Source organism: Mycotypha africana (genome assembly GCF_025528875.1).
Source record: "Mycotypha africana strain NRRL 2978 chromosome Unknown BDF20scaffold_9, whole genome shotgun sequence".
NCBI lineage: Eukaryota > Fungi > Mucoromycota > Mucoromycetes > Mucorales > Mycotyphaceae > Mycotypha > Mycotypha africana.
The window spans coordinates 505,619-516,769 of NW_026515733.1; the positions used below are offsets into that span (position 1 = coordinate 505,619).

General features: G+C 37.8%; 7 protein-coding genes and 1 non-coding gene across 8 annotated transcripts; 4 read left to right on the top strand and 4 right to left on the bottom strand.

Moving 5' to 3' along the window:
• Positions 1–321: 321 nt before the first annotated feature.
• BDF20DRAFT_837927 (uncharacterized protein) lies at positions 322–1,596 on the top strand (the record flags this gene model as incomplete). The annotated part of the gene is made up of 3 exons (XM_053079102.1): positions 322–444; positions 950–1,143; positions 1,545–1,596. The coding sequence occupies 3 exons, from the start codon at positions 322–324 to the stop codon at positions 1,594–1,596; spliced, it is 369 nt and encodes a 122-aa protein (XP_052933393.1).
• A 103-nt stretch (positions 1,597–1,699) lies between these two features.
• On the top strand, positions 1,700–1,782 carry BDF20DRAFT_t131. The gene has a single exon. It is a non-coding gene; the product is annotated as a tRNA-Leu (tRNA).
• A 679-nt stretch (positions 1,783–2,461) lies between these two features.
• On the top strand, positions 2,462–3,782 carry BDF20DRAFT_690175 (uncharacterized protein). The gene is made up of 6 exons (XM_053076042.1): positions 2,462–2,681; positions 2,778–2,804; positions 2,896–2,944; positions 3,018–3,146; positions 3,221–3,278; positions 3,378–3,782. Exons 1-6 carry the CDS (start codon positions 2,566–2,568, stop codon positions 3,572–3,574), a joined length of 576 nt encoding a protein of 191 aa, XP_052933394.1. The 5' UTR covers positions 2,462–2,565; the 3' UTR covers positions 3,575–3,782.
• Positions 3,783–4,293: 511 nt separating this feature from the next.
• On the bottom strand, positions 4,294–5,385 carry BDF20DRAFT_824508 (uncharacterized protein; the record flags this gene model as incomplete). The annotated part of the gene is made up of 3 exons (XM_053077901.1): positions 4,294–4,388; positions 4,479–4,718; positions 5,223–5,385. The coding sequence occupies 3 exons, from the start codon at positions 5,383–5,385 to the stop codon at positions 4,294–4,296; spliced, it is 498 nt and encodes a 165-aa protein (XP_052933395.1).
• BDF20DRAFT_788901 (uncharacterized protein) lies at positions 5,386–5,624 on the bottom strand (the record flags this gene model as incomplete). Its single annotated transcript, XM_053076154.1, has 2 exons — positions 5,386–5,506; positions 5,575–5,624. Coding segments are annotated over 2 exons (171 nt in total), but the record flags the coding sequence as incomplete, so codon positions are not given.
• Positions 5,625–6,347: 723 nt separating this feature from the next.
• On the bottom strand, positions 6,348–6,872 carry BDF20DRAFT_825394 (uncharacterized protein; the record flags this gene model as incomplete). Its single annotated transcript, XM_053077972.1, has 1 exon — positions 6,348–6,872. The coding sequence occupies one exon, from the start codon at positions 6,870–6,872 to the stop codon at positions 6,348–6,350; it is 525 nt and encodes a 174-aa protein (XP_052933397.1).
• A 1,197-nt stretch (positions 6,873–8,069) lies between these two features.
• BDF20DRAFT_915412 (mitochondrial carrier domain-containing protein) lies at positions 8,070–9,602 on the top strand (the record flags this gene model as incomplete). Its single annotated transcript, XM_053084310.1, has 6 exons — positions 8,070–8,212; positions 8,256–8,298; positions 8,378–8,434; positions 8,637–9,061; positions 9,178–9,459; positions 9,539–9,602. 6 exons carry the CDS (start codon positions 8,070–8,072, stop codon positions 9,600–9,602), a joined length of 1,014 nt encoding a protein of 337 aa, XP_052933398.1.
• Positions 9,603–9,802: 200 nt separating this feature from the next.
• On the bottom strand, positions 9,803–11,063 carry BDF20DRAFT_915413 (uncharacterized protein; the record flags this gene model as incomplete). Its single annotated transcript, XM_053084311.1, has 6 exons — positions 9,803–10,033; positions 10,113–10,397; positions 10,468–10,626; positions 10,707–10,786; positions 10,908–10,947; positions 11,028–11,063. The coding sequence occupies 6 exons, from the start codon at positions 11,061–11,063 to the stop codon at positions 9,803–9,805; spliced, it is 831 nt and encodes a 276-aa protein (XP_052933399.1).
• Between the last annotated feature and the right edge of the window lie 88 nt (positions 11,064–11,151).

Here is an 11,151-nt window from a genome sequence, read left to right on the forward strand (position 1 = left end):
CACTTGACAGATATATATATATATATATATATCATCTGATAGCTAAGTGAAGTAAATTAATTTTTATTTTATTCAGAGTGCGTAGATCTACTGAAGCGTTGTGTGCATGCAAAACATTGTTGTTCTTTTCGAAGAGAATCAAGTGTTCCATTTCGAAGTAAATACAGGATATAAATCTACCCTCTACCCTAATCAATTCAAAGGGGTGCGCCTTAGGCAGGACTGATCTGGAAACCAGAGCAAACCATTTATTGCATCTGTCCTTCGCTCTTATAATATTTGAACCTTTGCTTATCCATCTCTGAAGATTTTCGTTTTGCAATGCTTTTCTTCCCTCCCCTTTTTAGAGTATACTTTTTATTGACGCCAATACCAGTTTATGCTTTTGTTTTTCTTAACATCCCTGTAGTTATGCTTCTTACGTTAAAGCGGACTACTTTGATGGTATATCGCCATTAAGATGGTAGCTTTTGTCATGCTTCAATACTTTGTAATTTTCTTATATCAAAGACTAAGATTACCTCTTCATAATCAGCATTCCTTCTTCAATGTTTGCCTGGTACAACAATGCTGGTTCCAACTCTATTTACTGACTTCTGAACTCTATCCGCCTACTGATCGCTTGTTGTATCCAACAGCATATTACTCTTGGATTATTACATAATACTGAAATAAGAGACTACGGATCCTTAAAGGGGTTAGAATAACCGTGAATGATAGATTTGTCAGAACAGTTCTTTTCTTTTACGGAAGAATATTTCATCTGTATATCAGAGACAACATTGGATGCGTAATTGACTTCATTTAGGAATAAGATATTATAGTAATTGGATTTGATTAAATCAGATAACTTTATTAGCAGATCAAACCACAATACATAAATCTAATCTACTTAAGCTATTATCTTCTAACTTGTTGATCCTCACTTTAACCCTTTACATTCTGACAGAATTCAATAAGACTGAAACGTAGACGTCGGCAAAATCAAGGAATACTTTATCTTGCCCGTCACGTTAGTTATAATGTATCTGCCGAAGTCCGGGTCAAAGGAACCTTTACTCAGATCTACTCACTTACCTCCTTTCACCGATCCAATCGGTCAAGGCACCGCTACAGCATGATGAGCCGTGCAGTAACAATTGGGTATGTCTTTTCTTTCATCATCAGGTCATCTTGTAGCTAAGAGTTTAGATATAAAAAAGTTTTTTACAATATCCACAAATATAAATAGAAGTACTTTTTTCCTACATGGTTTTTATCTTCATTCTTTATGATAATATTTTACGAAATAAAAGAAGATAACTTAGTCTTCACTGATTTCCTTTTGTTTTCTTTTCTCTTGATATTTCTATCTTATTCGTATACAAACATCGCTGTTTTATTAAAATGAAAGCAGTTTCTTCGTTTGCTATTTATCATCTTTTCGATAAGGCTCAATATTATTTCTCGATAGACAGAAGGATACTGAATAAAAAAAACCGTAATTTGAAGGTAAAGATAAAAACCGTATTTATGGGGTTAAATGCTCTCTAAATATTGCAAAGGAAAAGAAAGGACGGCGACAATTGTTCGGGCGCAATGAGTATTTCGCACTGATACCGGCAACATCAATTAAGAGCGGACCAAATTTTCTGAGCAATCACGTGATATGACAATTATGTTTTTAACTTATTTTATTTTAAAAAACAACAAGACATCAGCTGATTTGGCCGAGTTGGTCTAAGGCGCCGCACTCAAGTTGCGGTCTCGCAAGAGGCGTGAGTTCGAATCTCACAGTCAGCATCATTTTTTCTTTTTGATGTCAGTTTCGTGAGACGTTTTTATTTTGGTGTCTTTTTTTGATGTGGTTTCAATTGTCTGTTGATGCTTCATCGTCTCATATCATCAAGGGACAAGAATTCAAATCCAGGAGTCATGGTGCAACAGAAAAGAGTATTAGGGCTTTCAAGTGGTTTTGAATTTAGAAGCTTAAATCTTTTGTTTGCTTAAACATCTTCAACAGCAATATCAGGTCCTGATACTATATGCGTGTATACATTTTGTCATTGTCTGAAGTGATATGTATTGCTTTTCCACTACAATTTTAAGCAGCTGTAAGTGTCTTGAGTATAGGACGTCATTGTTTGGTTATTCCTCTAAAGGCTATGTCTTTTTGTTGCTGCTGTTGGAAAAGATTCAGTAACTTGCCAAATTACATAGAGACGCAAGCTTCTTCTGTTTTCATTTTACAGCCACATATAGTTTCCTCTGCGGTAAATACTGAAAATTAAAAGGATTGCATATCTCTATTACCCATTGGTCACTACGTTTACTCTTTTGAAGAGCTGTTAATGACATTGATGAAACACGATTTTTATGCACAACTCTTTTGGTTCGTCCAATAAAATTGAAGGCTTTTCATTACACAAAGCCAGCAGTCGACAATATTGGGCGTCATTTTGTTTCTTTCCTTTGCTTTTCTTTTCTTTTCTCTTTTTGCCCCAATAGACAAAGAGTTTTGTCAACACTTTTCTTATTTCTTTCCAAGCCTTTATTTCCATTAAGTGACTTTTTTTTTTGTTGGAAATGAGCCTAAATTGGGTTATGTTAACACAAGACGGTACAGGTGCTGTACCGTTACCCCAAGAAAAAATGTTTTTGACACAAACAGAAGTAAAACTTATACTAGACTGCAACGACTCGTAAAGTGCAAACCAAAAAAAGAAGACTAGAAACGCGATAAACAATAGGATAGTAGCTAACTGGCAGTTTGCCATTGACACACTTTTCTAAATTAGGCCGGGAGGTTATCCTGGACATTCAGCGTAGGGAGCGTTACTGTTGATGCCATACCAAGCATGCTTTCTTATGAAACTAAAGGGATCATATAATTTATTTTTTTATTTTTTTTTAAAGAGGACATTACGAGTCGAGTAAAGGCACATTAATTCTCTCTAATCAAAGGGTAATGACATTATACCCGATAAAAAATGGAAAGACGGAAAAATGGGGGACTGACAGATCATCTGATGAGATAGATCGTTTATCTAGCAGCGCAGCCCACCCCTCAGTTTAAAAACTTGAATGTGCCCATTCTTAATTTTAAACAATGGAAGCTTGAACAACCTTGGTTTGGAGCCAATTATGTTACGGGCACAGTGATACCGGTAAGTACTGATCCATGATCAAAGGTCTTCAAAACAGATATTCATTGCGCCTGTTGCTTGAACGGCATGAATAGGTTCAGGGTGGTGGGTTGTCTCGAAATTGTCAGCTGAAACTTACATTTGCAGAGGGTGGTAAGGAAGTAAAAATGGGTATGAGGAGAATATCGCAGAGGATTTCGGTCTAACGTACATGGAGTACAATCTTTAAAACGAATATACAACGGATAGGAGCAATCGAATTCACAAACATATTACGCAGCTTATTGGAGCGAATGGGTGAGATAAATGAAATACCTCGGGAATACGAAGCCTTACCGGCTTATGATAATGGTAGCAGCAGCGGCAATTATAGCAGCACGGCGCCTCCGCCTCCAGCACCATCACACGATGATATCCCAGATGATTTACCTCCTCAATACACAGCATAGACTGAATCAAAACATGTGTTTTCCCCAGAAGCAAAGGGGGTGAATGGAATAAATAACCTTTGTTTTTCATTCTTAATCGAGATGCAATCATTCTTATTAAAAGATAGATTATGTAGATGGCGTTGAAACCGTATTACATACTATGTCAAAAAGATGAGCAGCACATGCTGTAACATTCCCTCATTAAGCGACGACCTTGGTTGAGTTGGTGTTGAGACGGTTGTGAAGCAAAATCACTGCTTTTTTCTATAGCAGTTTTGAAGTCATAGATAGAATCAAGTGAGAGAGAATAGATGTACCATTGATTGTTCAACACACATATCTTTATGAACAAGTGAATCATCGTGGAAAGAAGCTTGAACTTGACAAAGAGTACTTGATTAGCAACACGATCTTTGTATTCGTTTACTGACGCTCATACTATAATAAGGTTTCTCAAGGTTCGTAGAGTGGTTTACCTTTGAGGTTTTAACTTTTTTTTATTTTTGAGAAAGATGCTTTCATCTGTCAAGAATACAGAAAGTCGTCACATTTAAAGAGGGAAAAAAAAAAAGGGTTTAATAAGGGAATTTTCATACACAGGGGCACAGCCCGAAAAACAACATGGATAAATTTGATAATGAATAAGAAAAGGATGGTGAAGGGAGGAGGGGGGGGGGGTAACATTGATAATGATTTTTTATATATGATTTACAATATTCTATAGTGATAGCTCATTTTTAACCAAAGGTAGAGACAATATGAGCTAGCTGAAGCAAGCCGCTCGATGAAGAACGTTTACGTCCACTGCTATTATCGCTACTACCGCTACCGTCTTTTTTATCGTCGTCCATTGTAGCATCATCCTTCTTCTTCGGCTCTTCCTCAAAAGAGGGTTGTTGAAGTGGCCGATTTCCACTATTACCATTATTTTGATTTTGTGAAACGTTGGACATCATTGTTTCCTTTGGTTGCTGTTGTCGTTGCTGAGATTGTTCGGGATGAAGCAGTGTAAAAGGAAATTTAGACCTTTTCGGCGCAGTGTAGATGAGAGGACGGTATTGATAGAAGAAGGGATTCGTATTGCTGTTGGAGCTTGAATGCGTAGTGGAAATGGTGGTAGTTGTTGTTGTAGAAGGCGTTTGACGGTGAGATTGGTAAAATGCTGAAGCAGTAGCTAAAGATGGTAAGGCGGAGGTGCTGGTATGATCAGAGGACGATGGCTGTTGTTGTTGTTGTTGTTGTTGTTGCTGTTGCACTTGTTGATTTTGGTATTGATGTTGTAACGGGGCAAAAGAGTTTGGATGGTTACTGCCATGGTTACTTGTGTTGCCATAATGACTCGTACTTTGGGCATGTACATGGATATGGGTCGTATTTGAATCGGTAGTGGCTAGGATACTGCTGCTGTTGCGGTTCATCGTAGTATTGTTAGTCATATCGTTATCAATCATCATTTGGTGAATGGAAGGTAAGGACGCTACTGAAGAGGTATGAGATAAGGTAGGCGAAGGTGTAGAAGATGTGTTCTTTGCGACCTTATTAACAGGAGATGGTTGTGGTTGTTGTTTCTTATTCTGCAAAATAGAGGGAGAAGCAGATTTTGCAACTGCACTCAGAGGTAAAGGAAAGTTGAACCGAACAGGTGTATACTTTTCATTCGTATGACTTCCTAATGATTGGTGATAATTGGACAGATGTTGGTCGATGGTTAAAGGTGGCTCGACTTGTACAGGATCAGATCGAATACGATGGTGTGCATGTAAGCGCGGGCGAGGCCTTGCTTCTTCTGCTAGGCCTCTTTTTTGGGTCCTTCTTGATTTTGGTGACATGTGCGTTCTATAATGTTGCATCATGTTATCTTGACGTGAAAATCTAGATTGACAACCAGGAAATAAGCAAGGAAAATTCTTTTCTCCTGTATGAATCCTGTTATGTCGTGCTAAATGCCCGCTAAGAGGGGAAACAGGTGTTAGAAATTTCAGTTTTTTCTTTCAGAGCTGACTTATGTAACGCTATACCTGGTAGTGAAACTTTTGTTACAGCCAGGCTCTGCGCAATGGTATTTTCTTTTCGGTTGCTGTTGCTGCGGTTGTGATGAAGCGTCATCGTCTTGTCTATTGCTGTTAGGAGGAGAACTACTACTACTGGCGATGGGATGATATGATTGTAGGGGCTTTGTGGTTGCAAGAGGTGAGGATAATGTCCTTAAATGGTTATTGAAAGGTATGATATGATTGGCTGCTCGATGATGATGATGCTCTTCTTGTTCATTATTCAATATGCTCACTTGTCTTCCAGAAGAGTTTTTTATTGATAGTAAGCTTTCATTCATTTCTTTTTTTTTCTTGTTTTATTTTAATAGAATGTGCGTTATGTAATAGATGGGGATGACAAAATTTTTGAAAAAAAGGGAAAAAAAGAAAGGATAAAAAAATGAGGGAAAAAAAAAAAAATTGGTAAAGAATTAAAAATGGTTTCAGATAGAAAACTAGAACAGATATTGGTTGTTTGTATGTGTGTGTGTGTGTGTGCGTGCGTGCGTGCGTGCGTGTTGTGTGTGTGCATCCATATAATTTTTTCACACCAAGCACTTCTTACCTAAGCTTTTCCGCGGAAGGAGATCCAAAAAAAGCGAACCCTTGGCGGAATTTGAATCACGATTTAACTGCAACAAATCATGTTTAGAAGAAAACAAAAAAAAGAAAAAAAAGGGTTGTCAGGAAAAACCCAAGCACTAATGACAAAAAAAGCAGGGTTCAAGGATAACCCTTCTTTCCGATACCATGATGGGTTACTGCATGTGAAGCTTTAATTCTATATCTAATTCACGTTTGCATAACTCTTTATATTTGTTAAAATGCTTTAGCGTGACTTCTTTCTCAGATTGCTGTATGGCAAACGTTGTCAAGGCAACTGTTCCTTTATTCTTTGCCCTCTCGTGAAGATAGATTACAGATATCATCGTCGGTATGTCCCTTTCATCCTTTGGTAAGTGTCCTGGGTAATCTAAAACCATCGCCATGGTCTCCTCAAAAATAATTGAATTTTCCTGTGCTTCGAAAATGGGCAACAGGAGGTTACGTTTCTTCGTGTGGTAGACAAATATACAGCCGTTTAAATGTGATTCCGGTGTCCTTAAGTCGTCTTTGACGATATATTGATCTAATGTAATTGCTGTCTCAGATTTCAGTGCATGCATTACGGGCTGCACAACTGTTTCCAAGTACAATTGGTTTATCTTGGCGTCACGAAAATCAATCAACATGGCAGGCTTAAGATTTAACAGTAAAAATCCAAATTCACCATAGAGCAACATATCAACCGGTGTTAGTTCGCCTTGAAAGGTTACATGCTCTATTGTTTCTACAGAAAGCTTTTTCCAAAATTGCTGTTCTAATAGCGAATAATAGTTAAATGCCTCTTTTATATCCATGGTTCGTGTAGCTGCTATATGAAACTGCTCAGTAATGTAAAAAAAGGAAGGGCGATGATAAAAAATTTTTTTTTTTTACGAAAAAAAAAAGGTTCGATTGTGGACCCCGACGTACCGGAATTATACTTATCCGAGACGTTACTTGAACGTTCCGCGGAATTCTTTAATGTCAGAAATTACAGCTGGACCCTTCTTACCAAATCGTGATATGATTCGACCAGATGGAGAAAAATAAGCTTTTCTTCGCTCTGACTTATATTAGCTGCTGGATTCAAATGCTCTATCCCACTTCGTTGTAGCATCCTTTTATGAAGCTTTGGTAATAGGAACTCTCATTTTTATTGCTTCTCTCTTATAACCGAGGCAATTTCTGTTGGAGGATACCAAAACCATACATATAAAAATTTAGAATTCTGAACAGGCCAATCAAAAGCACTCTAGATTACGTAATAAAACATAGGTACATGGCTCTTTTTCTTTTAAGGCAACCCACTTTGAGCATCGAGGGAATGAGGACTGGCATGGCAAACTAGCATCGTGTCATCCAGCCGCTGTACAGAATGGCTGCTTCTTTTAGTAGAGAAACTAGTGCAGTATGAGTTTCGTTGATCTTATAGGAGCGACCCTACATCTCCTCTCTTCTACCAAACGAACAGTTTTTTCGATGAAAACTATCAAAGACTGATATCCGCTTATAAATGACTTAGCAAGCGACTCTATATTTTCTATTTTTGTTTTTCTCTGTCATCTTTAGAAAAAAGGGAAGAAGTTTAACATGTGTTCAGTGGAAAAAATAGGTGTGCAATTGGTCGTAAAAAGGCGGGGAAGGAAACGTCACGCAAAGTCAAGCTTCCAAAGTGTGTAAGAATAAGGAACACAAGCTTCATTATTGGCTCAAATCTTATTGAACAATAAAGAACTGGGTGGTCCCTTGTTCGTTGTAGAAAAAAACCGCCTCTATTTCTAACCCCACCTTTTCCCGGTATATCTGTAATTCTCCAGTTTTTTTTTTTTTTTTATATTCTACATTATTTATTTTCTTCAAACTTGTAGAACTAACTCTTCTCTAATAAAATAAAGATGTTGCCTACTCAAGAATCCTTAAAGAAGAACTTTGTCGTCCCTTCTCCTATTGAAGCCAGTGCTCCTCCCACCGGTGCTAACCTCTATGCCCGTTTCGCCCTTGCTGGTGCTCTCTGTTGTGGTATCACTCACGGTGCTATGTAAGTTCATCTGCTGAAATGACAAGAACGACATTTCCGAAAGGATAGATGAGCTAATCTTTCTTTATTTTCATACATTCAATAGGGTAAAAACCTTATTATTCAAAGCAAACAGGCACTTTGAATCAATTCATTAACTAACTGTTGTAAATTTTCCATCCATAGACTCCCGTTGATGTTGTGAAGACCAGAATCCAATTATCTCCTGAAATCTATAACAAGGTAAGAAAGAGATACGAGGAAAATATATAAGGGAGAGTAAGAGCTGGGAATAGAAAAACAAACATAATATATAATATATATATATATATATATATGTGTGTGTATTATTGCATTGGGGATGACCTCAACGTCAGCGCAAATCAAAGAAAAAAAAAAAAACCAAAAACTAACAAGCCCCATCCGTCGTCGTTTCAAATGATAGGGTATGATTGCTGGTTTCCGTCAAGTTGTTCAAGCCGAAGGTGCTGGTGCTTTGCTTACCGGTTTCGGCCCTACCGCCGCTGGTTACTTCCTCCAAGGTGCTTTCAAATTCGGTGGTTACGAATTCTGGAAGAAGACCTTCATTGATTTGATCGGTGTTGAAAAGGCCCGTGAAAACCGTACTGCCATCTACTTGGGTGCTTCTGCTATTGCTGAGTTCTTCGCTGATGTTGCCCTCTGTCCTCTTGAAGCCACTCGTATTCGTTTGGTCTCTCAACCCACTTTCGCTTCTGGTCTCTTGAGTGGTTTCTCCAAAATCTTAAAGGAAGAAGGTGCCATCAAGGGTTTCTACTCTGGCTTCGGTCCTATCTTGTTTAAGCAAGTTCCCTACACTATGGCCAAGTTCGTTGTCTATGAACGTACCACGTAAGTGTTCTTTTTCTGGTTTAAGTCACCTTGAATGGAGTGTTCTCTTACGAGTAAAAGATAAATTACTCGACTTCATACAACGGAATGCGCTAATACATTACTCGTTACAATAGTGAATTAATCTTGAAGAGCTTGAAGACTCCTAAAGAAGATATTACTCCCTCCACAATGACCGTTGTCAACCTCTCCTCTGGTATTGTTGCTGGTACCGTTGCTGCTATTGTTTCTCAGCCTGCTGATACCTTATTATCCAAGATTAACAAGCAAAAGGGTGCTGAAGGTGAATCCCTCACTTCTCGTCTTCTTTCCATGTCCCGTCAATTGGGTGTCAAGGGTCTCTTCTTGGGTCTCGGTCCACGTATTGTCATGGTTGCTACCCTCACTGCTGGTCAATTGTAAGTTCAACATTTTATTGTAGAAAAAAAAAAAAAAAAAAAAAGTCGAGGCATAGGACTCATTTTTTTATTTTTATAGCGCTATCTATGGTGATATTAAGCGTGTCTTGGGTGCTACTGGTGGCGTTGAAATCGCTAAATAAGTGTTTTTGCAACAGCCTGATCTCAAGCATTACTTATTTTATTCTTTATTTTATTGTAAAAAAAAGCCACACTATATGATACACCCCCCTCTTCTTCTTTCTTTGTATTAGGTTGAAAGAAGAAATAGAAACACTCAAAATCATGAAAAAGAAAAGATTAGGATTTCTTTTTGTATGAAATAAACTGATCGTTTTTTCGTTTATAGACCATCTAAACTATATCGCTTAATGGATCGTAAACTCGGTGGTCGACTACTACTTTGATTATGAGTAGTGCTACTACTGCTAGCATTTGGCAAAGCATTGGGTATCGGTTGATGATGGTGAGGTTTTTTTGTGCTCAACGATGACCTTTCTATTGTTGGTACATCAGCAATATGTAAACGTTTCATCATTGAGCTCCAGCTTTCAGTGTTCGACTGTATTGCAATCTACGATCAAAACAGTAGTCTTTAAAGTCGGCTAAGCTGCAACAAAAACCATACTATACGAAATGTAAAGTGAAGTTACCTGATACGGAAATGGGTTTCCTTCTGTAGTTGTAATAGAAGGAATGTGTTCTTTATGCCCATTGACAATCTTTAGTATCTTTAACAAAGACTGTTTAAACTGATACTCGACCGACTTGACTAGCTTTGCCTGTTCCTGCTCTGCCGCTACTGTTGTGTTATCGTTTATTAAGTGTAATGTGATTGTCCATTGTTCCCAGCACACGAATTCTTCTGATTTCGAGAATTGGAACCAATTCTTTCTTAGCCGTTTCTCATAGAATAAAATGGCTACTCTTTTGGTAATCTACCCATCATTCTAAACCATGTTAAGGGTAGCCATTACTGCTTACTGGTTTATTTCATTGTCATGTTACCTTTCCTTGCTGTTTTGACTGTGAAGTAGATGATGGAGACACTGCTGCTGCTATTGAGGAGGAAGAGGTTGCTGTTGCTGATGGGTGTTGAACGCTATTCAAGTAATCGACAATTTTCTCTTCTATCAAATTTTCAATATCAGGACTGTCTGTAATGGACTATACGTGAAGAATACATACGGTGAAAAGTTCTTAGAAGTCTATTTCAATTCCTTTTCCTAATTATCATGACACTTTACTATGGAGGTATTCAAGACTCGCAGTTCTCGAGGCACCACATGGACAAGTAATCGATGAAAAATGATGGAATGCAGAAGACCTACACAATGTACATCCATGACGAATGATTTTTGTCAAGTTAATGAACTGTTGCTCTTTTTAATCAGTTGCAGCGAAAAAGAGTTCACATGACGAATATCAATAAAGAAAAACTTCTGTACCTCGAAGTACATCATTAACGAGAACTATAGGTATCGAAGACTAAATGGACGCCGTGACATTGGTAACAACAACATTAGAAGGCGAAACAAGTCAACCGAGCTTTTTAATTCTACTTTTACCAGTTCAAGGTTGAATTCTTGGGTCATATTAGTCATAATAGATGTGAATGGATTATTAAAGATGAAAAGAAGTTGTAATAAAGGGTAAATCATTATACCCTTTGAATTGGGTAACGTGCGAGCG

What these genes read in the sequence shown, in the direction of transcription:
- BDF20DRAFT_690175 (XM_053076042.1), top strand. Translation starts at nt 2,566, where the DNA reads ATGAGCCTAAATTGGGTTATGTTAACACAAGACGGTACAGGTGCTGTA. An exon ending in TTACGGGCACAGTGATACCG is followed by an intron (nt 3,147 to 3,220) that starts GTAAGTACTGAT and finishes CGGCATGAATAG; the next exon opens with GTTCAGGGTGGTGGGTTGTC. An exon ending in ACTTACATTTGCAGAGGGTG is followed by an intron (nt 3,279 to 3,377) that starts GTAAGGAAGTAA and finishes AACGGATAGGAG; the next exon opens with CAATCGAATTCACAAACATA.